The following is a 25,517-nucleotide window of genomic DNA, read 5'->3' on the forward strand; positions in this document are numbered from 1 at the left end:
TCGCTTTCGCTCGCTTTCGTCGCAAGCGGGAATGGAAAGTTCTGCCGCTGCCGTCTGCTACGCAGCTCGGAGGTAACCGCGCGATCTGCTCGGGCCGGACGAACGCGCACACTCCTAGGGTGCCTCGATGCGCGCCCGCTCCGCGCATCGAGGCACCCTACACACTCCCGCACGGCAGCGCCCCAAGCGGCAGCCGTCCGCGTACATCGCTCCCGGCGTCCGCCTGGAGCCCGCCCTCGGCACAGTAGCCAGTATATTTGAAAGGCACTATAATGGAGGAGATTTTTTGCTTCCGATGAACCTAGTTCTTTGCCCCTGTGTTTTTAAATACGTGAAGTGGTTAGCACGTTGTCCTCACGCAGCTCTGTATCGTCGTAGCATCGCTGATTGTCCGAACGAAGCTTGCAGCTAAGCCAATGCAGCGACCGAAGCTGTGTGTGTGTGTGTGCATCGCCTCCTGTGTGTTGTGGACGCCTTCGTTTCGCGATGAAATGCGACATTGTACTTCCGCTGGTGGATAGTGCTTCCCATGGTCTGGATTATCTTTCTCGAACGACGTACCACTCAACCTCGCATGGGGTATGTGTAGTGTGCCTGGCTAAAAGCCTTCTCGCTTACGGGCCAGAGTTGTGACTCGCTGTTCGTCCCCGCAAACCGCGCGCGAGGTGAGTGCCGAATTTACGACGGGCAGGAGGAGGCAACCCATCGTCTGTCAATCGCGGTTCAGACTTGAAAACGCATGTTGTGACGGTGCGTTCGTTCGAAACGCATCTCTGGATTGTTTTGAAGTTGAATAAAATGTACGCGTCAAACCCGGGCATTCGGCTCAGGGCGTTCTCTGCGATTGCACCAAAGAAGTGCTACGGGGCTTTCTTTATGGTACGTACTCACGTAAGATAAAATCCATGTCGTGTTATGGCCGTGTTGCATTCAATACAAACGGTTAAGCCTTTGTTTACACTTGTTTCGTTTGTCGTAAAATGTCAAAGCACTCCGGCACTCCGCTGGCAGATCAGCCGGCGAGCCGATGCTGAGCAGACGACACATCTCTTTGCCGGAAGTGCGTGAAAAAGCCGCCCAATAGCAGGATTTCTACCTCGTGACGAACATCAGGGAATCGATGATGTAGACATGTGAAGATGGCGGCGTCCAAAAACAAGAAGGAAAGGGTGAGAAAAGGGCGACAAACTTTGAAACAAAAGTGTGAGCTTTCCGCTGCGCGTAAAAGAGTAATACTTGGCACAGGTGACGTTGACGACCCAATCTAACGATTGCGCTAGTTCATTTAGTGTGCTCAAAATGCCTTTCAGGGCCCCTTTAAGCCGAAGTGCCGGACCGGAGACTGCCGCTGGCGAAGCAAGAACGGACACCCACGAAGGGGGAGCCACGCAGCAGGCATAAAAGCCGGGCGTGAATGCAGCATGCAGGAAGGCAACGCCACTACTCACTTCGCGACGCCAGGAAGATCTCGAGCGCGATGTTCTGCAGGAGGTAGCGCCTCGAGAAGATGGCCCGGATCTCGGAGAAGTGCCACTTGCCATGCACGTGGTCGCAGTACTTGACAGCCTGCAGCGTGGCACGAAGAGAAGCGACACGCATTGTAAGCGAACACACACACACACGCCGGCTGCAAGCTCTGGAGACAAGAGAGTAACGCAACAACCGACAGTCTTGCGTGGCTATAGACCTTCGTAAATCTCGATACGAAGAACGAGATATTGCTAAGCGGACAGGGACCGGCTGTGGCGACATATCTCTCGTTACCCGCTTTATGCCTATCTTATTGCTCGTGATGGCCCTTTTTCATGCTTCTCATTAATCGGCCGCTGAGCGAGATGTGTGAAAAAGGCTGCAACATTGCGACACAAGCCCTCCCGTCGAACGCGGGCACACGCACCGCCGACTACTATTGCTACAAAATGGCCTCGCGATATTTTTTTTTTTTTTTCAGAGTTCTGAATTCGCGCGCGATGGCAAATTCGTTGGCCGGAACGGAGATCTTTTCATGTATCCTGCAAAATTCCTTTTCAGGCAAGCTAAATACAAGTTAGAGAATAAGAATGACTTGACTCCCTTTTTTCCTCTGATCTACGGTGCGCACAAATGTACTGTTCCCGGTAGGCTTAAACGGGAACGCAAGCGCTTTTCGTGTTTTCCCATCCCCGCCACTACGATTAGGAGGGCGCCAATAGGGGGGGGGGGGGGGCTCTCTCGAGGGGGCCAGGTGATCAGCGCACGCGAGGCCCCGTGCAACAGGGCCACCGCAACAACCCACGTGGCGGTTTCCCCAGTGAGCGCTCGCAGATTGAAACGCGTCGCGCAGCGCCAGGGCGGCCGCAATCGCGTCGGTGCATCAATCAGCGCCTGCATCCTGCAAGCGGGGCTCGGCCACGCGACGTGCAAAGCGTGCGGAGAAGCCCAACGCGCTCCGCTCGAGTGGCCGCCACTTTCGCGCCGGGACGCGCTGGAAACGCGTCCTTTTCCGCCTGTCTGCGGCGCGCAACACCAGTGGCGTCTCCCTCGGAGATGCGCGGGCGAGATTGGTGCAGCGGGGCTCCCGCCACCCAGGCGCGGCGGGCCATTTCTCGGGCCGTTCATTAAGCACTCCATATGGAAGTACGATAGCATCGCAACAGGAACCTCGCACAGCGCGTAATCGTTCCCGTTCATCGGCGCTCGGGCCCCGGTCCCCCGCCACGCGCACGCCCCCCTCTTTCCTCGCACGTGTACGCGGCAGAACATTCTGCACGCTAAGGCGCTGAGCGCGGCAGAATAGCCCGCTGTTCTGCCGAGCGCTGAGAATGGACCGCGCTCGTGCATGCGTACGACGGAGCATCGAGCGCGCTCTTCTCTCTCACGCGGATGGGCCGGGACAGATGACGAGATGTTGGGAAAACTCTCCCAGTAAAGCGCCCACAGAGACGCTCGCCCCCAAGAGTCGTAAACGGCTACAATTTCAACAGCGTACGTTCGCTCAGTTGCGCCAATTTCAACTCTGCCAAGAGCTTCAGAGGCAAGACCACGAAAAAAACGAAAGCCGCGTTTGGCAAACTATTCCATGGTAACTAGTTTTCTGTCACTGGCTATTTTTCGCACGGATCAACAAAGCCGTTCGCATTGAGCATCTCACGTTTGTAGAAAGGCAAGCCAGCTACTCAACTCCGAGGCGGACCCGAGTCGCTCTCCCACGAACGTTTATGGTGCCGTAATGGCAGTCGCGACGCGCAGAGCGCACTTCAGCGGCTGCCAGAAGAAATTCGGGGTCGTGCGCAGACGATGCACCCGGGGCGAATTTAATCACAAGATTCGCGCGACTGCCACTGCACATTCGCTCCCGAGCAAGGGCCGTCCATTATCTCTCTCGGCGAACGCTCCAGCCGACCGAAAAGCACGGCACGGGTCGCACCGCCGATAAGAGCGGCCGTCCAGCCTCCTCGCTCGCCTTCCCGTCGCCAGAAGAGGCGGAAACCCTGCCGGTCCGTTGCTGACGTCGCCGAATTTCGGCCACGCGCGGGGGTCCCTTTCGTGGGGGCCTTGTGTTTCACGACGCGTCCACTTCCAGCGGCTCGGCGCGGGGCGCTAATCTGTTTAGGGCGCCGGCGGTCGCTGTTAGCTCGTGCAGTGCGCGCTCGCAATCACGTGATCGATACAGCTGGGGTTCTAATTCGATTGAGACTCCCGGCTGCGTCGTCATCCAAATCGCATTAGCCTGCAGAAAGCGAACGCGCCGCCACTAAAAGCAGCAGCCCGAAAGGAGCCCTACGACAAAATGCGCTCGCATTTACAGAAACAGTCCGCTCCATACTCTGCTGACTATATATATATATTTATATATATATATATATATATATATATATATATATATATATATATATATATATATGTGTGTGTGTGTGTGTGTGTGTGTGTGTGTGTGTGTGTGTGTGTGTGTGTGTGTGTGTGTGTGTGTGTGCATGTACGTACATACATACATACATACATACATACATACATACATACATACATGGTTGATGACGAGCGCACCGTACCTATATATGGCCAGCTCGATCCTGCTCCTTTATTTCAGGTGAAACGTTCGGCCTTCCCAACCTCGGCGATAACGACTGTCAGAAGCGCATGGTTCATCGGAGCTCACGTGCGAAGCTTATTCTCGGAGGCACGACGGTCGCAGAAGATGCCGCCGTGATGGAGGACTGTCCCGTGGCTGCGGCGTGCCCGCGCATACATTTCCCGATAAGCCAGCCGTAAATCCTGAGACACCGATCAAGCTCTATCGGGCCAATCGAGCCAGTAGCGAAGAAAAATGCTGTCCCGGAGACAAAGACGCGCTCGAGGCGCATCGCTCTCTGGCGCGCAAAGACCGCGGACACAGGTGAAGCAAAGGCCGAGAGAGTATCGAGGAGGAAGCAAATTAAGCGGCCGCCGAAAGCGAAGGATGCGCGGCCTGCGCGCTGTCAGCCGCGGGGACGCTGCAAGACGACCGCGCTGACCGCCGTTGACAAACGGTGCGCCATGACGGCCGCATCAGATAAAACAAAGACCTAGTGTCCGCCGCCGGAGGGAGCCAGCCTCCGGCGCGCGGGGCCCTGGAGACTTCTTGCGCGCCTTATCGGGCCCCGGAATCCTGCGGTCGCCTCCTGCCGCCAAGAGGTCCCCTTGTTAGTCCCGGCTCCGCGGGCCGATCGAGAGACGCCCCTATCTCGCTCCTCCATCGCTTTCGATTGCGCCGTCTCGCCCAGTGGGCGAAGGCGGGCGGGCCCCTCAACTCATTGCGCTCGGATCGGTGGGTGCACTTCTGACTCCGACAGCTGAGATCGGCACACAGCGCAGTCATCAGTGTGCCTGACCCATTTGAAACGGACGGCAGTGATTCGAGCCACCCGAGGCGCGTCCGTTTTAAAAGGCAAGCACACGAGGTTGCAGTGAAGCCGCCGTGTCACAAGTACATATGATCAGTGAAGAGGTCAATCCAGCCATTGCACAAACGTGGCTGAGCGAGACGAGACGATAATACACGGCACGTCAAGTTCAGATTATGGTGTTCAACGCGCCGAATCTACCCACGGGCTGTGAAGAGCACCTTATTGGAGGGGTCCGGATTTATTTTGACTACCCGGGGATCCTTAATGTGCGCCGAAATCTCGACACACGGGCGCATCCGGCTACGTCACGGTGCGCATGGGATAAGACTCTGCCCGCTCGAGAAAAACCTAATTACGGTCCAGACGATTGTGGACGCTGGCGTACGCTATCAACCCGAGAATCAATTAAAAGAACGCGAAAATTGTTCCCAACACCCAGCCTCCACAGTTGTCACACACAGATTACAAGGGCCACCGGTTTCGAAAACATCGTAAAGGAAAACAGTTGGTGCATAAAAATAGAATAGAAGGCAGCCGGAGTTGTGTCACGTACAGGAAATGTATGCGTGGAAACAAATTTACTGCGACATGCCGGCTGTGGCATCACTGCGCCAATTTGTCATGGAAAATTAACTCCCGCTTGTTATTCTACTGGTGCGTCCAGAGAAGCACATCACTCACGATGCTTCGAACCCCGCTTAGCGCGTGTTACACTTTTACGAGCCATTGCGGGGGCGGTTTCAGAACAGCAACAGAAAAAAAGAAAAGGCAACAAGGCGACACAATGAGTTGAAAATAAAAACAAAACGAAAATGGGCGCGGAACGCGACAGAACGACACACTGAGGCGGCTACTTCTTTGGCCCGACAGGAATCACTTCATCGGGCGACAAAATTTTGTGTGCACCGAAACACAGCTACGGCGGTTGTGATTCAAAGCCCGGACTTGGTCGCGCATGTATCCGTCCACGCGGTGCAGACGAACAACTAGCTAGCGCCGTGTGCTGATCATGCTTTCACCGTTTCTGGGGAGAGGCAGGGAGGAACGGCAGACAATTAAAAGCGACGGGCGTGAAGCATTTTACGTGCGAAAATACGGTACTTCGTGCGCTTGAACTGCGGGAAAAAAAAAAAAACCGCGCCATCTTCCCTAACATGAAACCTGCGGAGGGGCGAAGCATGCAGTGTATAACCGTATTCTTGGCGCCTTGGCGTTTTTTTTTTTTTTGCCAACGGCGATGAAACCGTTGGGGTGTAAAGGTACACAGCTTTGCAGTAAAAGTCTCTTGTCTTGAAGCGCGAAGCTCTCTAGCGCGAGGCGTTAACGAGGGTCCGTGTTTTTTTTTTTTTAGTACGCGTTACGAAGCGCTCCAGCGCGAGGCGTAAACGACTTTCCCGGTGTTTTAGTACCGTGACTACATGAGACGACGCGTTACGAAGCGCTCCAGCGCGAGGCGTAAACGACTTTCACGGTGTTTTAGTACCGTGACTACATGAGACGACGACAGAGGACGCCAACAGCCCCAGCCCCTAAGGGGCTTCGTCCCTAAAAAACACACCAGTGCGTCGGATCATACACATGGCGAAACAACAGCTACGCTCACATGCATAAAAATACTCCCTTCAGCTAGGATTTTGACCAACTCGGCCAGTCGACAGCCAGCAGACCCTGCATTACGGCCCCCGACCCTGCATGCGTCGCTGCCCGCGTCCCCCACATGCACGCAAGGCGGCTTGACTGGACTTCGATATGCGCGTCAACGTTTCGCTGCAAATACGACTCCTCAGTGTAGACACCGACGCGCACGACCGGTAAAAATTGCGACCAAAGTGACGCCACGCTGCGGCACAAGCGTGCACACTGTGGAGACCGATATCTCGCGCCGAACAGAGCATACGCTCGGCAAACAGAGCCCTGGCAAACACGGCGCCCAGCAGAAGCAGCAGCAATCCGCGCGTGCTCCGCAAGCGATACGGCACCCTTAGCGGGATGATGAGCCGAGGATGGTCTCGCTCATCGGCGTCTCGAATTAAGCGGCCCCCCTCGCTAATCGGCTTACACCGCTGCAGGGAGGCGGCAGAGCACGCTGTGGACACAACAGCGTCCGCGCGGTGCCTACTGCACGTATACTGCTGGTGTGTTTCTTATAGAACAGAAGCCCGATCGCTTACTGCCCAAGTGCTTTACAAGTGCCGCTATTAAGCTGTTACTCCCAGCCGCCCAGTTTGAGAACACGGCGCGAGGCGGCGAATCTTCATGAGCGCGACGCATTCTTTGCGGAGAGATCTTGGTGGCGCGGCATGCCGTGGCAAGAGTCGTGCACGGGGGCCTGAGAAGCGAATACGGGCTCAGCTTTCGAGGCTGCGAACATTAAGCGTACCGGTGTGAATGTGTCAGATGCACACTGTTTGTGTTCAACAACGCTGTGCGTATATATGCTTCGAAAGAAATTTGTGTTGCCAACCGCATATAGGAAGCTCGGACAGCGCCGCGCATGATGTGCTCGCGTCGTTGACCCCACTCTATAGTTCGACGTTCGTACCCTCTTAGACGCACACATGTACAATCGGAATACACTGAGACGGGGAAGAGCGTTGGTTGTATTGGTTTTTGCGCTCGGACTTCTTAATAGAGTAGTAGTGAAGTCTTCTGCTTGCAAAAGAAAGGGCGGTTGGCCCGACGGGTTAAAAGGGACATTCGCCTGTTATGAAGTATAGTAGGAACGGGTTGGCATTTTTTTTTTCGCTTTCCTGTATGTATGCATTTTTTACTGGGCCAGAAACAAATGAAGTAGCAGAAAAGGGTAATGCACGTTCCTGCAGGAATCTAGCTTCCACGAGTCACGCATGCAGCTCATAATGGAGAAAATGATGTTCCAGTCAGTCATCCAGTTGGGTGTAGAAAGTATGTGTATTAAAGAGGAAGCACACAGTAACGGAATTCAGTAACTGTTTCACATCGATCGTCGTCGACGCGTTCCCACTTCATCGATTCGATCTCGTCGAAATGTATCGTTTTTTCACCAAACATCACCACGTGAACTCACCAGAGTCACGATTTGCATTGCGCTTCAGGTCAAGTTTCAGGTTTCAGGTCGAGAAAGGCCGCCGCCTGTCGCCTCGCCAGGGACGTAGCCGGGAGGGGAGGGGGGGGGGGGGGAGGTGTTGAACCCCCTCCGAAATTTTTTTCAGGCAGCACGTAAGTGAGGCATAATGTTCCTTTTGGCGAGGCTCCTCCCTTCCCATAACACATAACCCCCTCCAAAAATAATTTCTGGCTACGGCCTTGCTTCCCCCAATCACTTACCTATTGCCAGCAACGCCAGCCGCGCAGTTATATGCATCTAGCGTAAAATACTACCCTAATTCAGTTCCTTTTTCAATAAAGTCTGGCAAGTGGTGTGTCCGTCTCCGCTTTCGACTGGCACCCATACTTCGGCCCGAATTTAAAGATTAAAGTCAAGAACAAAATGTCTGCCGTAGACAGGCGGTGGCTGGTGGAGAAGGAGAAACAGTACCCCCCCCCCCCCCCCCCCGCCTCCCCCCTTTCGCAGCGCACGCCTTGCACTAGACAACGATTAGGCCGCGCACCAAAGGGCAGAAATCAGGGTGCCCGAAAAAACGCCCGGGAGGGAGCTAAACGCCGCAGGGTCCCGAAGGGTGCTTGTTGCGAGGGCGAGGCTAACCACACACGCAGGCGACAGAGCGTGAAAGCCGCGGCTTGTTTGCACAAAACTTTCGGGCCCCCGAACAACTCGAGGCGAAAGCACCCACTCGGCGGAGCGCACACATTGTCGGCGGCGGACAATGCGCAACGATAGGGCTCACAAGAGGCGTCGCCGGGGACACCTTGGAGAGGCGCCGAAAGGCGGCTCACAATGGCCGAGGCTTCTTTGGAAGGCGTCGGTGCGCGAGAAACGCAATCGCGCCGCCCTATCGAATTTCAAAGTGCATCTCGATGATGCGCGCGCGTGTAGCGTCAGTGAGACGGCGCTAGCAAGCAGCGGCCGCCGGGCCGGCTGCAGTGACGGCCGAGCGTATGCTAGGCCCGCCATTGTTGCCGCCTGCAGGCCGCAGAGGAGCTCGACCCGATCGAAGGCGCATGCCTGCCGCGCTCGGGAGGGGCCGCCCTGGAAAAGATGCGCCGCGGCATCCCACTCTGCGTGCCGGCCGATCAGGGCGATCGGAGGACGACGGCAAGCAAGTTGCAGAATGGGGACGGCCGAGAGCTCGTTTTCGCGGATGAGTGATTCCGAAGACGCGCCGTCGAGTGGACAAAGCGCAGTCGCTGGAGGGACCGGAGTGCTTCTTTTTACGTCGCAGGTAATGCTCAGCGGAGGAAGTATGAGGGAAGCAAGCGGGCGAGGGCAGGGACCGGCAAAAAGAATAGCACAAAGGGCTTACTCGCATGCGCGGCGACCTTTGGCGCGTAGGAGGAGATAATGCGGCAGCAGAGGGAAAAGATGCGCTCCTCCCCGCAGGAATCCCTGCACGTCACTCCCATTACTTCGGCCTCATCGGCTGCCAAAGGGGCCTGCCGCAGCAGCTGCGCGCTAGGAGAAGGTCGCAAGACGGCTTCGCCGCTCTGTGGCGCCTGCTGGGCGCACCGAGACTGCGCAGAGCACTGTATAGCGCAGACTGAAACGGCGCGTTCCCAAGGCATCCTTGATCAAGGTGCAGGAAGCGATTCGGCAACGGTCAATATCCGTTCGCTGTGTGCAAACTGTGGGCGAGTGTGAGCGACCTGAGGCGAGTCTCTTCCACGTGGCCCGGGTCCGCACAAACGCTGCCAAAGGAATGTACGCACTCTTAGAGACGAGAATACGCGAAGGGGCCAAAGTGGCGGAGTCTTCTCGGGCGCCACCGAAGGCAAGCGCGCCACGAGCATCACACTGCAGCAGACGGGAGCCCCGTGGTCGAGCCTGTCGGCGGGGCCCGTTAAGAGCGAGTATCCGCTGACCGATCCGATTCCCCGCGGCTTGCTACATCACCCGGCCCCAAGCAGAGTGCTGGCCGCGGTGGGCAGGAGCCGGCAGGATGCGCCCTCCTCCACCTGGAGATCGTCAAGAGCGCGCTCCCGAGACGCGCACGGCTCGCGGCTGCTGATAACGGCTCATTCACGGCCCCAGTCGGTTGCGCGCCACTGCGGGGTCCAAAACAAACAGGCGCGGGGAACAGCTGTTTCCCACGCTCGCCGCATCTGCGCGGATGAGGATGCGCGAACCTAGAGAGGGCGCTCGTAAAAACGCTACTATATTTGATCCCGCGACGGTGTACCACGGGCCCACGTGCGGCAGTCGTATCCGCGCGCGAAGGATCTGCTGCCACGCACTCGGTGATGTGAGACGGCGGCACACAGCTCCCGTCCTGACCGCCAAGTGCGCTGTTTACGACGTGGCAACGGACGTGGGCCACAAAACGATCGTTTCGCATATAGTTTCTCGAGCTCCGATGAGTGCGCAGCTTAACCTCGGTGACACTTGGGGAACGCTCGACAATGACGTCTGATGCATATGGACGCTACTTTTAATTACTTATATAGGCTATGTTCAGACTAGCGACGTAACAGCCGTATCGTGAGCTAGCGACGTAAAAAAAAACGGCGTGTCACGCAGTTCGGTTGGCTGAGACGTGAAATGACGTCATTCTTCAAAGGTATTACGACAGTTGCGGCAACAGTCTCAACCCGGCGTTAGCGGCGTTACGATTGCGCTGGCGAGACACATCTGTGCACAGGCATCCGCTTTTGGTGGTCCCCGTAGTTTAACACCTCTCACCAACCCGGTTTCGGAGGGGAGTCAGATGACCGATGGCTTTCACAAAGTGTTCACCGGAGGACGTTTCCCATGGCTTCAACAGCTGTACGGATACTGTACGGCTACTGGGTACTGCTACCACCAAGCAGGCTGTCACGCTACCAACTGTGGCTGTGTAGCTAATCGATCTTTTTAATTGCTCATATCTAATTGAAATAACAGGCTTAAATCAGGGTATCGTAACGGAAAGATTATGCATGCTAACAAGCTTTGTTTGATTGATGGCGCGCCGTAGAGGAGAGCTCCGCATTAATTTTTGACCACCTGCATGGGGATCTTTAACGTGTGCGTACATCTCGATACGCGGACGTTTTCGCTTTTCTCCTCAATCAGAAAAGCCGCCACCGCGGTCGGTTAACAAAGTTTCTCAGTGCATGGTCAGTGGCGTCCTGCCTAGGCTGATGAAAAACCAGAAACCTATGTAGTTACAACTAAGTCGATTTTGTACTACCTTCACTTTACTAAAACACTGAAAAATACGCGACAATGGCTTTCTAGCTTCCCGCTGGCAACGTTTTCTATATTTTTTTTTTCTTTTTACAAATGCCAGAATGGCTAACTAAATAGCCACTCTGGCTTTCCGTGCGTCGCTGGTGATTTCAAGCCACCCGTTAACAAGGGAGAGCCGTATACAGAGTATTGTCAACCACAGTAAGTAGCTTCAATCGCACTTTAATACTTCTGCTCTTAAATTACTGCGCTGGAGTGATGATTGACTGCATTCTAAATTACTGATAAAAATAGTTACACATTGCATGAAAAAACACCACAGAAACGGCGAAAGCGAAAGGGAAACACCTACAAGCGTATGTTTTGAGTTTTCATTTCGCTTTCCCCGTTTTTGCGCTTTTTTGCCATCCAGTCATGAATAAAGTAGCCCCGCTGCAGATAGTTACACATTACTAAGTCCACTTCCGCCCTCCCTCCCTCCCTCTCACCAACCCATCCACTACCAACACGCCGATTACAAATGAGTCCGGGCGCCCCTCATTTTGAGGGCATTGCGGAACTCGAGACGTGGAGGTGAAGACAGCAGACCTCGTTGCTTTGTTCGTGCACAGGAATCCTGGCACTGCGACAGCATGCCGTGGTGATTTTCCCGCGCGAACTGCACGAAGCATGAGCCGGCAGTGTACATAAGGTCTCTTCGATCTGGCCTGCACTTTCTACAGGAGTTCAGAATTAGTTCAACCATGCAGCTCAGCGCAGGCCTCGCCGCCACGGCAGAACCGGTCCTGCACTTCTGTCGTCTGCTTCTGCACCTCCTCCCTGGGAAGTGCAGGGAAAGCCGTGTACTCATCCTGCACTCTCTGCGCTGTCAAATAAATCGAAGAGAAAAGTGCAATCGAAAATCGGAGAGGCGAGTGCTGTACTAACTGAATGCGTGCAGCCAAATCGAAGACACCTTTACAGAGGTGAGCGTCTTTCGGAGGGAATGGTTCGTCGGCGAGCCAACTGCGCGCGCGGGCAATTAGTTGACGAGCGGCGGGGGTGCCGACGGCCACGCGAGCACACGTGTGCAGCACACGTGTGCGCCCACAAGGCGGTGTGCGCACCCATCCCGAGAAGGGCAAGTTGCGTGCACGGCCGCAGTACGGGATGCCGCCGTCGCGGCCCACGAACAGGCGTTCTTCGGCGGTGCGCGTAATGCTGAGCTGCGGCTGTACAACCCGAGACGATGCCGGAACGCCTCGAGTACCCGGCCGCCGAGCGAGTCGGTGCGAACGGCGGTCCTGTAACTAGACCGAGGGCATACTGGCGACGAGAGGAGGAGGACACGGCTTGGCTGCAACGGGATACAAACGCGTGGTGGCATCCAGTTGCCCCCCGCAGCCGATTAGCGACGTTTAGTGCACCCACGTGGGAACGAGCTGGCGCGGGTAATGGTCGCAGCAGCTCGATAACGGGAACTGCCACGGACACCGGAAGGGCGACACATGCGGAAGCACCCGCGCCTGCCCCTGCATCTTGTTTTTCCTTTAAAGGAGCCATGAAGAGAAAACACAAGTTTGGTTCATTCGAAAGATTGCCTCGTTAGAACCATAACGACACCACTTATAACGCAAACTTCGCTCAAATAAGCTACATAATTAGGAAAAACGGGAATGGTCATGCGACCCACCAGCTCATTTCCCGCAACAGAACCTATGCCGTCACATGGGCTAAGCTCTGCGATTGGCGGAGGCCGGCAAAAGCAAACGCATGTTAGGCAGGGCTTACAGCTTGCATAGCGAGCTAAATGCCCGTGAAACATACTGCACATTCTTTTTATGACAAAGAACGGTGGAGTAAACGGTTGAAGGTCCGAACGAACTCGCAAGCGTGTGCGCCAATGCGTACGAAACTAGCGCGCCGGCCGAGCTCGACATCTCGCCGTCGCGCAGACGAATTTTCGGGTTCGAGGCTCTTCGGGGCCAACGAACCGTTCCAGCACGCACAGCCGCGACCTTGCTTCGTATCGTAATCCCTTCACGGGAGGTTGGCCGTCATATCGCCAACCAGCAAAGGTAAAAATAGAAACGAGGGGAGTAAGGAACAGCAAGAAGCGACGAGATAGTGCCAGTCGTCGCGTAAGTTTCGAATGGTGTTGGTTTGCTGCTGTCGTTACGAGCTCGTTTCCAGTTTACAACCACTGAAAACTTCAGTTTGTTCAGTTACGGCAGGGACCCTTACGTTAGCTCACTCCTGGAACATGCTGGCGCTCGTTGCCGACTTCGTCAAATCGCTCTGACCTTGGGGAAAAAAATGCCGTAAACACCGCGCATTGACGCTCGTATCTTTCTGGTCGAAGCAGAGAGCTCGCGCGAACGGCTTTCCATACACGACACCGGCCAACTGGCATAAGTGATACTGCTACTGAAATTGAACTATTATTAACCGTAATCAAAATACGGCACATACGTACCAGTCTATATTCGTCCGTCGCGACGGGGCTGACGAGGCAGCGGTGCCGACGGCTGGGCGTTCGTCTGTTGTGGCTATCGCGGAATGGTCGCTTTCCCGTCCACCGCGTATCCCACAACTCTTGCCGCTCGTGCACTTAGAAGCATTGAGCGTTATTGTGGTGTGAGGTTGTTAAATGCAAGCCCGAGCTCCTCGGCGAGAGTTTTGTTCTCCGGATCAGGCGATTCCATGACTAGGGCTGCGGGTGCACTAGGTTTTACTAGTATTTTTAAAATGGCCGCCGTCTCGATCGACTCCCGCGTGTGGGTGCTATATGGAGTCGACATACTAAGTATCTGTTTCATGGACCGGCTCTATGACGCCATTGTACACGTCACGGAATGTTCAATTTTAGCGGGAGATTTAAAATTTTGGCTTAAATTGCCTTATTTATCAGTGAATAAAGCATCATTTGCTTCCGGGAAAGCGCTTGGGGTACTATGAAACACCTAATCTTTCGAATAAAACAAACTTTTGTTTTCTCTTCATGGCTCCTTTAACGCGTCTGGCGAGGGACAACGCTGTTATGGTGTTAACTGTGCGCAACCTTAACTGGGATCGGTCGCTCATTCAACCAAACGAGAGGAGAGAGGGGACGGGGGGTTGATTTGTGACTACTGCATGGGGATCCCAACGGCCGCCTCAATCGATTCTTGACTGATTGATTGCAGGGTTTAACGCGCCGACGCAACGCAGGCGATGAGGCGCGCCGTAGTGGAGGGCTCCGGATTAATTTTGACCACCTTGGGATCTTTAACGTGCGCCGAAATCTCGTACACACTGGCGTTTTTGCTTTTCTACTCCATCGGAAAAGCGGCCGCCGCGGCCGGGAATCGAACCCGCGTCCTCGTGCTGAGCTGCCCAACCGCGGCGGGTACGTACAATCAATCGATTCTTCGATCAACCAAGAACTCCAGGCACAAAACGAGAAAATAATTAATGCAGCGTTTTCCTCCCCAACTGCAGGAACAGGAGCGGCAAGAAAACAGGTTTTTGCCGAGTGGTCAGAAGCAGGGTGGCCACGAAGCTTCCTCTGATCAGTGCACAGTGACGACGCACAGAGCAGAAGAACGGACGCACTAGCTGTGCTCTGTCCGTCGACATGGGCAATTCTGCGCCGTCGTTCCACCAACCGTGCATGTTGTTCTAACACGAGTATAATCACACCGGCCCTGCCCAAAATGTAGCGGCCCAGTGCTGTTCGCAGCAAATGGAATATTCACGGGCGCAAAGCCGACCATCAAAAGTAAAGTAAAAAAAAAAACGCAAACATCTTGGAAGCGCCAGTGCCCGCGGGGTGAAACGATGTCCGGGAGCTTGCACAAATACTACGAGCACAGTGACGCCTCGGCCTTCATCGTTTAGCTGATCTGGACCTAGGTCGGTGCTAGGCAATAAATGTTTTCTCTCGCTCCCTCCCTCAAAGGCATCACATCCCTGCAGCGTCCAGGCATATAGCTGTTGGTTCTTTGCTGTAACTGTCGGGGCTCGCTTTGCTTCGAGGTTCTCCAAGGTTGCAGAAAGCGCAGGAACGGCGTTCGAAATTTCGCGGGGTCGGAGGTATGAATCCCGCAGTGCGCGCGAACGCGTCTGGGGCCACTTTTTGACACGGGCGCCGAGCTGGTCGTGGCAGATGCACAGCAAAACAGGTGCCGATCACGCGTCCCTTATTTATTCACGCAAGCGGAAATGGTTGAAGATGATGGTTGTACAGCACAAAAGGCACGCACTGGCGCTTGCTAGCCCGGTTCCAGGCGTTACGAGGAACACGAATTCTGGGGAAGCAACAAGAGCGAACGTTGTCTCCGCAGGAAGTGCCCCGCCGAATCAGTGCAGCAGATACGACAGATTGAGAGACTGAAGAAATCGACCACGCTATGTGCGCAGTCCCCTTTCGCGGACAGAAGATGCAAAACACAACAATGGCAGTGGAAATGCCCTTGTTTCCAATAAAGGGATACTTCCGAAGGTGTTTCTACTCTGCCCCACTGCAGATGTCACAAATGCGAGACGCGCAACATCGTTCGTTCCCCTTCCGCACACCCAGCCGCTTGTATGCAGCTGCGGCCACTTCGTGGCCAATGGGTTTGGGTCCACTGCGGGACCCATAGCGGAAAGTTGCCTCGAGTCGCGCATGTGTGCGTTACGGTCACACGGAGAGTTACGATGTTCAACAGGTATTTTACGCTGCCGTGCAAACGGCACCGGATGGCGATGGTGGTTTGGTTTCGTAGGCCATGCATGCGGCGACAGTGCGCTAGTGATTGCCCGCTTTTTTTTTACGAAGTCCCAACGCGAGTCACGTAACTTTTGCGTGTTAACCGTAGCTGCCGGCCGCCAGTATAACCCCCCGTATACGGGTTAGCCCAAACTCGACCGCCATTGGCCAATATGACTGAACTGCCACGATTCGTACGTGAATGGTTTGATAAAGTTATCGGGTCAATACGGCTGATACGGGTCACGAAGCAACATGCTTCTACGAACAAGCACCCAACGCGGGTAACGAAAAGAGACTGGTTCGCCGGAAACTTAAATTGATACGGGAGGGGGGAGGGATACGTTTAATAATGGCAAGGACACGCAGAATGCCCATCTGCGCATGCCATGTGAGTTTTGAAAGCGTTTGTCTGCAGGTAAGAGGGCGCTCACTGACACGTGGAGCAACCGGCAGAGTTAACTAAAGCGGACGGCTTCGTGAAGCGCGAGGCACGCGCGTATACCGAATCCGGCGGGAGTGTGGCGGTTCCTGCACTGAGCAAGAACACTCGCCTCCGCAGATGCATCCGTCCACGGCGACTGGCGAGCGGGGAGCTACTCGGCGAAAGGGTCGTTTTGGGCCCAAAAGTTTACGCCACGGGCCAAACAAGCGCTAGGTCCCGAGCATCGACATCGGGGAAAAAGCTCCGAATGCGGCCGACGACGAAGGGAGATAATCGGCTACTTGACAGAGCCGGCGGAAGACGCATCGGGCGCCGAGATAGGCAAGCCAGAGCGTCCGATGACAGTCCGAGCTCAGGCGCGCTCCGGCCGCCGGGTGTTTACGGCACGGGACGGGGCTCGCCGTGCAGGAACGCTGCTCTGCGGAGCCACGGGAGCTCGGTAGGAAGAAGGGACCCGAACGGCGGAAGCGCTGCTCCACGCGTACCGCCAGTCCAATTCCAAAGATATATGGCAGCAGGGAGGGACACATGGCAGGTGAAAACATCCCTCGGGCTCCTTCGCACTTAATTCAGAGCGAAGAACATGAAGGGAGATTCGCTCATAAGCACGCATTAGTACACAGATATACGCCCATGTATGTCCACATTTTCTTTTGGCAAGCTGTTATATTTTGTAAGGATGTCCGCTCTTGTGCCCTGCTGAAAATCTACGAACTCACTTTTGGTTCCGGGGAGGTTACGACTGCGTAAGCCCCGATTCCGACATAACGTAAGTGAGCACTAGCTGCGGGCGTGCACTGCCCTGACAGTGTCGAAGCAACGAGCCCTTCGGCCCAAGCGGAGACTTACGACGAAGCTCGAGAAGGCCGGCTGGCCGTGCACGTCGGATGGCCGTTTAGTAGGTGCGGACACCTGAGGCGCAACGTCCCGCGAGCAGTGCGCGCATTCCTGGGATTTTACGAGGCAGTAAATGGCCCCATTCGTGTCGCTCGCAGGCACGTGCCCGATGTGCGGCGTCGTAAACTGCCGCGCAGGCGGGACCCACCGGAGAGCGCATATGCACCATTCAGGACTGCGCGGTACGAGAGGCGGCAAAGAAGACCCCCGTTGGTGCCAGCAGATGCCACCGATGTCGGTAACGCGCAAGTGTCGTGCAGCTAAAGCTGTAGCGCGCGGCGCGCGCGCAGACGCCTCGGAAAGTTTTCCGCTCATACGTACGGGCGGCCACAAAAGAAAACGGACCAAAGGAGCGGTGCGCAAGAACTAAAAGCACGCTTTTAGTTCTTGCCCAGTGCCTGCTCCCGGCCCAGTACCTGTCGAGATAGCTGAGCGCGCATGCGTGTTCTTCACTAGTCAATGCATGTCAGTTTTCTAGATTTCGGCACCAGCGCTTCGTTTCTCTCGAGAGTAGCACCCGGCGGCGCTTCCTGGCAGCGTGCCGCATGAGCTGGATGCGCGTAAGGGACCCACCCATCTCCGGGATGCGTTCGCCAGGCGGCCTTTGAATGCCTTTGCCAAATACTGCACAGACCCCCTTCATCTCCCCAAAAATGAATAATTGGCGATATGGCTAACACATTATAATAGCTAAATGAAGATAATTGGTAGAATGAAAAACCCCAAAAGACCAAAATATAAAAACTAGAAGACTAATCCAAATGAACAAACAAAATTAAAAGGCATCTCTTGTACACCGCCACCACACGACGAAGACAAAAAAAAAGCCCCCCCCCCAAAAAAAAAAACAAAAAAAAAAAACGAAACAGGAATGCCAAAATAATGAAAACCCACCGATCGCGTAACGCCCTGCATCTGCCCAACAATTTGTCGAACTTAGCACTGTTGCGACCGAGTGGCGGCACCCGATCCGAGCTCCGTGGCCTCCGACATACGAGTGGTAGCGTGTATGATGCGAGCGGCCAGCCGCTGTTGCAGCCGTGAAGAAGTCCAGAAGCCGTAGGCTAACGTAACTGTTTACTTCATAGCGAGAGGTGAGCCGAAGCCAAAGAACAATGCCCCGACGGGCGAGGTTACAATACAGGACTCGAGCAGAGCGACAACATCGATTCGCTGCTATAACAGGAATGGTTTACAACGCTTGCGGGGGTCTATTTATACCCAAAAGCGGTAACGGTCAAAACGCAACAAGCGGCAACACGCCACGAACGTCACAGACACACACAACGCTCTTTCCAGTGTTCGTTAGTCGTCGGTAGCCTCCGCGCACGTTGAGTCCGAGAGAGAGGAGAGAGGAGGACTCTGCTGAGTTCGCGGGGCCTCTCTGTCCTTGAAGAGCGTGGAGACGAGCCCCTCCGCCAGCTGCCGAAGTTTTGAAATGCGCCGAGAGCGAAGCGCCTGACGCGGCTTGTCGCAACTTGTCACCGATATGGTGGCGCCTGACGGCAGAAAGGCGCACGAGGTGGCTTCGCCGCACAGCCGTGGAGTGCTGCGGGAAAGTACGGCGGCGCTGGCCGATTCGTAACAGCACGCCTAATTTTTTATAAACAATGCAAATGTACATTACCTGTCGAAGGGAAAACAAACCCGCCGTGGTGGCTCAGTGGCTAAGGGGTTGCGCTGCTCAACACGAGGTCGCAGGTTTGATTCCCGGCCGTGGCGGCAGCTTTTCTTACGGAGGCGAAAAGCAAAAACGCCCGTGTGTGCGAGATTTCGGCGCACGTTAAAGATCCCCAGGTGGTCAAAATTAATCCGGAGCCCTCCGCTACGGCGCGCCTCATCGCCTGCGTTGCATCGGCGCGTTAAACCATACAATAAATCGAACGGAAAACAACTTGGAATGAAGAGAAGAGGCGCAGAAGTTCTTGACATATCTGCCAGGTCGTCACGTCGTCCAGTCACGCATGAAGCTGTATCATCGGTTTGTTCCAACGCCAACCCACTGTATAAGCCAACAAAACGACAATAACCGAGCTGCTGACGCACAGGTGACCGCTAATCATTACGGCGTTTCTGCCCATGCCGCCACAAACTGCTTGCTGCTGCAAAGTTTTCGCCGGTGGCTCGGCAAGCCGCGCAAGGCGCCGCCGGCTCCCACGTTTGAGATAAACCAGGAGCTGCCGCCGAAATCGAACAAAATTGACATGCAGCGTCCGAAAAGCGGAGGACCCACACGCGCACTCGAGCTGTCTCGACAGCGCAGGCGGTGAGCAGCGCACCGCTCGCTTGGTCCGTTTTATTTTGTGGCCTACAGTCCTTGACCGAGGTGCACGGGCTGAAGGGCCGCGGTGGCTTGCTGGCAGAGCCGAGAGGGCGTGAAACAATGCGCCCATAACCATACATCAGCGCAGATCTGAAAGGGACGCCGGGCCTGAGAGAAAAGGCACACCGATAGACTAAAGCTCGTGGGAGGCGTTGTCCTTTTCGCTCCAGCTGCCGGAGCAGAGGAGAGCCTGCAGGACGGGGATGAAATGTAGCGACAACGACACAATGATGCGCTAAATTCGGCGCGCTGCAGATGCTGCATGCTCGCGGCGTGTGTACGGCTGGCCGTCCATCTCGGCGGCCGCAGCTGCTCACGCGCGATCAAACCGGAGGCCTGCTCTGTCCACGACACACGCGTATACCTGTAAGTCACGCCCGCGCACATTTAAGTACGAGGGCCGTAGCTGACTCGGCCGGCCGAAAATCAGGCGTCCCTGGCACGCAAAAATGGCAGACGGCTCAAAGAACACAACACTAAGACAGCTGGGTAAATCTGGATCCTGCTGGTAACACGCAGTCGGAGAATCCGGAGGATACGGTGAATGGTGTAACTTTCAACTGGAACCGCGTGTTAAAGACATGCCTGCATGAGTAACTTGAGACTACGGAAGTCGAGCAGCGGAGTGTACGTCCCCTTAGCTTGGGCATGCGCCGAGAGAAGAAGGCGCAAAAGGTGACGTCAAACAATGAGAAAGGGAGCGTCGGGCGACCAGGCGGTCGGGGTTTCGCAAACACTGCGTTAGAAGAAGTGCCCAAGTGCCCTCGCGGTTTTCTGCGAGATGTTCACCCACCGAGGTCCGAAACAGCCGAATCCAGTGGGAGCGTCCACAGCCAGCGAATTGATTTCCAAGGGCGCGACTGGGTGGGTGTGCACAGAGTTCCAGCACGAGTCCCACCGCCGGCTAAGCACGCTCGACAGTGTCCGCCTTCTGATATCGCGCGTCTCTGCACCCCCCCCCCCTCCCCCCCCACCCCCCTGGCGCTGTGGAAACTTCTCGGGCCCGTAGCGAGCACTCGAGTCTCACAGCCAGCCAAAGAGGAGGAGGAAGGGGAGGAGGCGCTGCCCCCCTCCCCTCTCCGCAGAGGAGGCGGGAGCAGCCTGATTTATGCGGCCGGATATTCATCACTCGCGGGCGGCGATGCCGCCGTCGGCGACCCCGCGACACACGCCGCTCTCGAGCAAGGCCGCACGATTTATAACGCACGAATGCGCGCCAGGCGACGGGCGCCGCGCAGCGCTACTTTCGCCGCCAGGAGGAGGCGCCGCGACGCCGGCACAGACTCCGTAATCCGCGCGCCACGCTCATAAGAAACGCAGCGACCCCCCCCTCCGACCGGGTGGTGTCTGTCACGCCGGCTTCAGGTCCCGCACTGCGCCTTCGCGAGCCGCACGGTAACGCCGGAAGAATGCGATGCTCACAGCCAGCCGACGAATTCAAATCTCCGGGTCCTTCGTGCTCGAGCTGTACCTAGGGTATACGGGAAGCGCGCAGCAGCGGAGAGCTACGGAATAACAACGTGCGCCGAAATCTCCACACACGGGCGTTTTAGCTTTCGGCCTCTCCATTATAAGAGAAATTCCCCAGAGCACTTTAGGCTGCGAAAGCAGCGATGTGGCTTCCTCTCGCATTGCACGCCCCCAGCGGTACGGCCTTGCTGGTGGCGGGGCGCACACAGCTGACGCAGAAACTGGCGGACGTCAAAGCAGTCTCCATCATGGGAGTCATCCCACCAGCAACGACGAACACCAGGCAGGAAGAGCGTATCTACACTCTTACCGACAAATGAGGGCGCAAAAATCTTGTCACCTTTTGGACGGAAAAGAGCGGGAAAATTTGAGGGTGTGCATGCGCACCCCCTCATTATGGGTGTGCGTTATCACCCCCCCCCCCCTCCCCGGCGGTGGAGATACTCCCGAATGCTGCCTATTTACGTCGCGAAATAATTGAAAAGCAATGGGAGAAAGCCAGCTTTCATGACTTAGACAAGCTCCGTCTGTTTAAAAGTAAAGCAAAAAAATAAAAAAAGCTGTGAAAGGTGTGTGATCTTTTAGCTAAAGAAATGTTATATCTTAGTACTCATTCGAATCCTGATACAAGCACCGAGAAAACACTTGATGCAAAAGAAAACTATTTTTTCGATTTCAGCCGGTCACGAACAACTAGCCCGAAGCCGCGGATACCTTGGGTTCTATCCCTACAGGTACAACTGTCGGGGTACACAAGAGGGGAAAAAGTGGGACAGGAAGGGGAGCTATAACGGAGCCCTGTTTTCGTTAGTGGCCATGCAAAGGCGAGGGCGCGCGTGAGCTCGTGTGCATTGGCGCCTGCAGGTACACGACGGTGCATGTTCGTTTCCATGCCGACATTCTCGCACTGAGAGCAAGCGGCGCGGCGCTCGGTGCACGCGGAGGAGCCGACGGGGACAGGCTCAGCGGCTCCTCTGCTGCCGAGCAGTGGTGCACGCAGACGGCGGCATGCATTAAACATGCACGGCGGCTGTGCAGCGACAGCGCCGGTTTTCCCGGAGAGCGCGAGGCCGCACCGCTGTCGAGCCTCCTTTGTGGCGTGTTGCTGCAGCGCGGCCAGGCGGACAACCCCACCCACCCGCCCGGGGCTCCGGCGACCAGCGCGGCTTTTGTTTCCGCATTTCTAATCGCGCGCTAGACGACCAGGCCGCGTGCACGTGCTCATACAGGCGTCTCTTCGAGCGGCACAAACAGGGGTACGGGTCGCGAAACGGAGGAAGGCGACGGGACGGATCCTCCTGGCTGGGTGCTTGTCCGCGCATCCTGGCGCATACCTGCTGAATTTTGGGCTGGAGTGGATTGTAACACGTGCTGCGCGTGTTTGAACTTGGAATGGCTGTTCACCGAAGACCTGGGAGCCAGCTCTCAACAGCCGTTTTTGCGTCTTCCGTTCCAAGACTTCGTATTGCGAAAAACCGCTAAAGAAATTAAAATTGCGGTCACCCCTCGCTTTGCTCGTCCAAGGCTGAGAGATAGAGGGGGAGGAGGCGGAGGAGGAGGAAGCTCACGGGGCTACGAGGCGCACGCTGAGGATGACAAGCCCTCTTTCTGTCTCACACACTGACTTGGTCCTGGTTGGCTTTCCCACTTCGCTTTCGTTCATTGCAGTGAAGCTTGCACACTGACACAGACTAACTTTGGACGGAGACCTCCAGACCAGCTAAGAGGACGAAAATGCGGACGAAGGATAATGCAAAGGTTACAACTGTGTTTCTTCCCTGCCGCAAAATATGTGCAATCTTTTCATTAATGCGGTTAGTTGCATAAAAAATAGCATCATCCAAACAGGATTATGTCTAATAGCCGTGAAGCGGCGCCGCTATACAATACACATCCACGATTTTTACCGCGGTGTCCAAAACAGACTTGTGGCCACAGCGTCACGGTATACAGGCATTCGGAACTGACGATGTTAAGGAAAGTTACTGTACTAGCGAGGGAAGTAATGGTTGTTAGCGAGGATTGTGCCCGCATTTAAAGTCAGTGACAGGTTAAACATTGGAAACTAAATATCCCTAACTTAAACGGTCTGCAAAGTAGAGCATGTAGTTTGTAAACAGCTAGTAGAATATATTGAAAATGATAACATTTTTTTTTTGCAGCAAACAACATGGTTTTCGAAGGCGTCTGTCAAACGTCATGCAATTACTATAAGCCATATACTTATTTGCGGAGGCACATAATTGTCGCGAAAAAGTCAATGTTATCGCACTTGATTTACCAAAAGCATTTGATAAGGTAAGCCATATCAAGCTCACTTAAAAAAAACATTATGACGTATAATGTCAATATACAAATTAATAAATCGATTCAGACTTACTTGCATAATAGAAAATAGTTTGTTGAAATATATGGCGAGTGTTACCCTTTGCTTCCCGTATCATCAGGAGTAACCTCAAGGGTCCAGTTCTGGGTCCAATTTTGTTTCTGCTGCATATTTAACACTATCGCAACTGATGTGCACCCAATGATTGAAGTACGGTTGTTTGCCGATGATTGTCTCTTGTTTTGCCGCGCCAACCCCTACACTACTCTTTATGTCGAATTTACAACTGGTGCCAAAAATGGCATATGCAGATCGATATTGATAAATGTGTCGGTATGAGGGTTACGAACAAGAAAGCCCCATCGACGTTTTCGTATGCCGTGAATAACAATGTAATTAACGTTATACAAAGGTGAAACATCATGGCATAACAATCGAAAGTAACCTATTGACTGGAATGAACACGTCGAAAACGTGCGGATCAACCCAGCAACGAATTGCTAGGACGTAAATTGAGAGATTCTGCTCTAGATATCAGGCTTTCACTACTATGGTTAGGCCAAGTCCAGAGTACGCTATAGTATAATTTGGGAACATCATCAACAGTACATAACAGATAAACTAGAACGTATTCAGCTGAACTTGAATTCTAGTGGAATTTGCAGCCTCCAGAAAGAGTTTCATCGCAAACTAATCCCGCTTATACTATCACGCCTTATTGTGTCTAGAGTTGATGCCATTGTCAAGACAATTGTTGAGCGGAACAACTTGAACTTCTGTGTATTTCTAACTAGCAACGATTGACTTACCTGAAGAAAATTCAATAGCATTTTTTTGCATTTCCTCCATGTAACAGCCCAGGGGGACTCACAGTATTGATTGATTGATTGATCGAATGAATAAATAAATGTGAGGCATGTGTTGCCATCGCGGAATCAGAATCGCTTTTGAGTACGTCAATTCCCCCCTTTTTTTTTTCAAGTCCTGGCACACCGTCTGAGGCACGCCCATCCTCCCGTTACCATCCGAAACCCGAACTCATATTTTAACCAATTATTCCAGGTGGTATGCTCATTTCCTTGTTTCGCGAACTGATTCACAATTGAATTTGGGCACATTTATACCAGCAAATTTTTTCTTTTGCGCGTCAGATAACTTTTTTTAATAACACAAGCATAAACATTACCGACGAAAATGGTGTTTTATCGAGACATCACCCTCTTAGGAAATTGAGTGATTGAGTGTGGGGTTTAACGCGCCGACGCAACGCAGGCGATGAGGCGCGCCGTAGTGGAGGGCTCCGGATTAATTTTGACCACCTGGGGATCTTTATCGTGCGCCGAAATCTCGTACACACGGGCGTTTTTGCTTTTCTCCTCCATCAGAAAAGCGGCCGCCGCGGCCGGGAATCGAACCCGCGACCTCGTGCTCAGCAGCGCAACGCCTTAGCCACTGAGCCACCGCGGCGGGTATTCTCTCTTAGGAAATTGCAGCGATACCAGTTGAAAGAGCGTGTATCAAGTGTACACTGAGCAGCGCGTTTCTCTCCCTCTGCGCGAACACGCACGGCAGTTGTGAACAACGAGCATTCGTGCTTGTTAATTTCATAACGTGGTGGCTGCAGCCGTGTACACGAAAAGGGGGCTGAGCGTCCCGTTTCAGCAGCTGGCGTTCTCTTTTCAACTATGGCATCGTTTTGTTTTTTGCGGAACAAAGCGTGCGAAGGGGTACAATACATACGATGCCAGCCGAGGCTGATAGCGCACACCGCGTCTGCTCTTTCCGAAACAGCTCGTACAGCCGCGCACTCGTATATGTGCGCAAGGGCTACGTCCCCTTAAATTTAAAAAAAAAAAAAGAAAAAAAAAAGCGCCCACGTCACCCTTCCCACAGCAGAGCTCCGACCAAACCCTCAGAGAATGGTGCGAACCGTTTAGGCGCACTGTCATTGCCGCGACGAGACGGGAGGCGCGCAGTGAAGCGAGTGTCGTCGCGGCGGGCAGCAATGGCCCTCGCGTGCCGGACTTTAGAGGCGCGGTCCGAGCGCGTCGAACAGTAACAACCGGTCGTCCCTGCGGTCAGTGCGCGGGGAGGGGGCGAGTGTTTGCTCTGGGAGCCGTCCACGACTGTTACGCAAACCTGCTGCCGCCGCCTCCGGTTCCCAGCGCCGAGAATCGATCGGCACGCGCAGCGTCTTCCCCGCTGGCCAAGACGAATC

General features: G+C 54.6%; 1 protein-coding gene across 2 annotated transcripts in view; it reads right to left on the reverse strand.

Annotated features, from left to right (window-relative positions):
* The window catches only part of Rg (A kinase anchor protein rugose), a 337,821-nt gene that overhangs the window by 77,541 nt on the left and 234,763 nt on the right, over window positions 1–25,517 (reverse strand). For both annotated transcript variants that reach the window (XM_077702285.1, XM_077702286.1), the window contains exon 38: window positions 1,449–1,566. In XM_077702285.1, the coding sequence (XP_077558411.1) occupies window positions 1,449–1,566 (118 nt within the window). The remainder of the gene's footprint in view (window positions 1–1,448; window positions 1,567–25,517) is intronic.

The sequence above is a fragment of the Haemaphysalis longicornis genome, unplaced genomic scaffold, assembly GCF_048455015.1.
Source record: "Haemaphysalis longicornis isolate Haplotype H1 unplaced genomic scaffold, Haemaphysalis longicornis Haplotype H1 scaffold_3, whole genome shotgun sequence".
NCBI lineage: Eukaryota > Metazoa > Arthropoda > Arachnida > Ixodida > Ixodidae > Haemaphysalis > Haemaphysalis longicornis.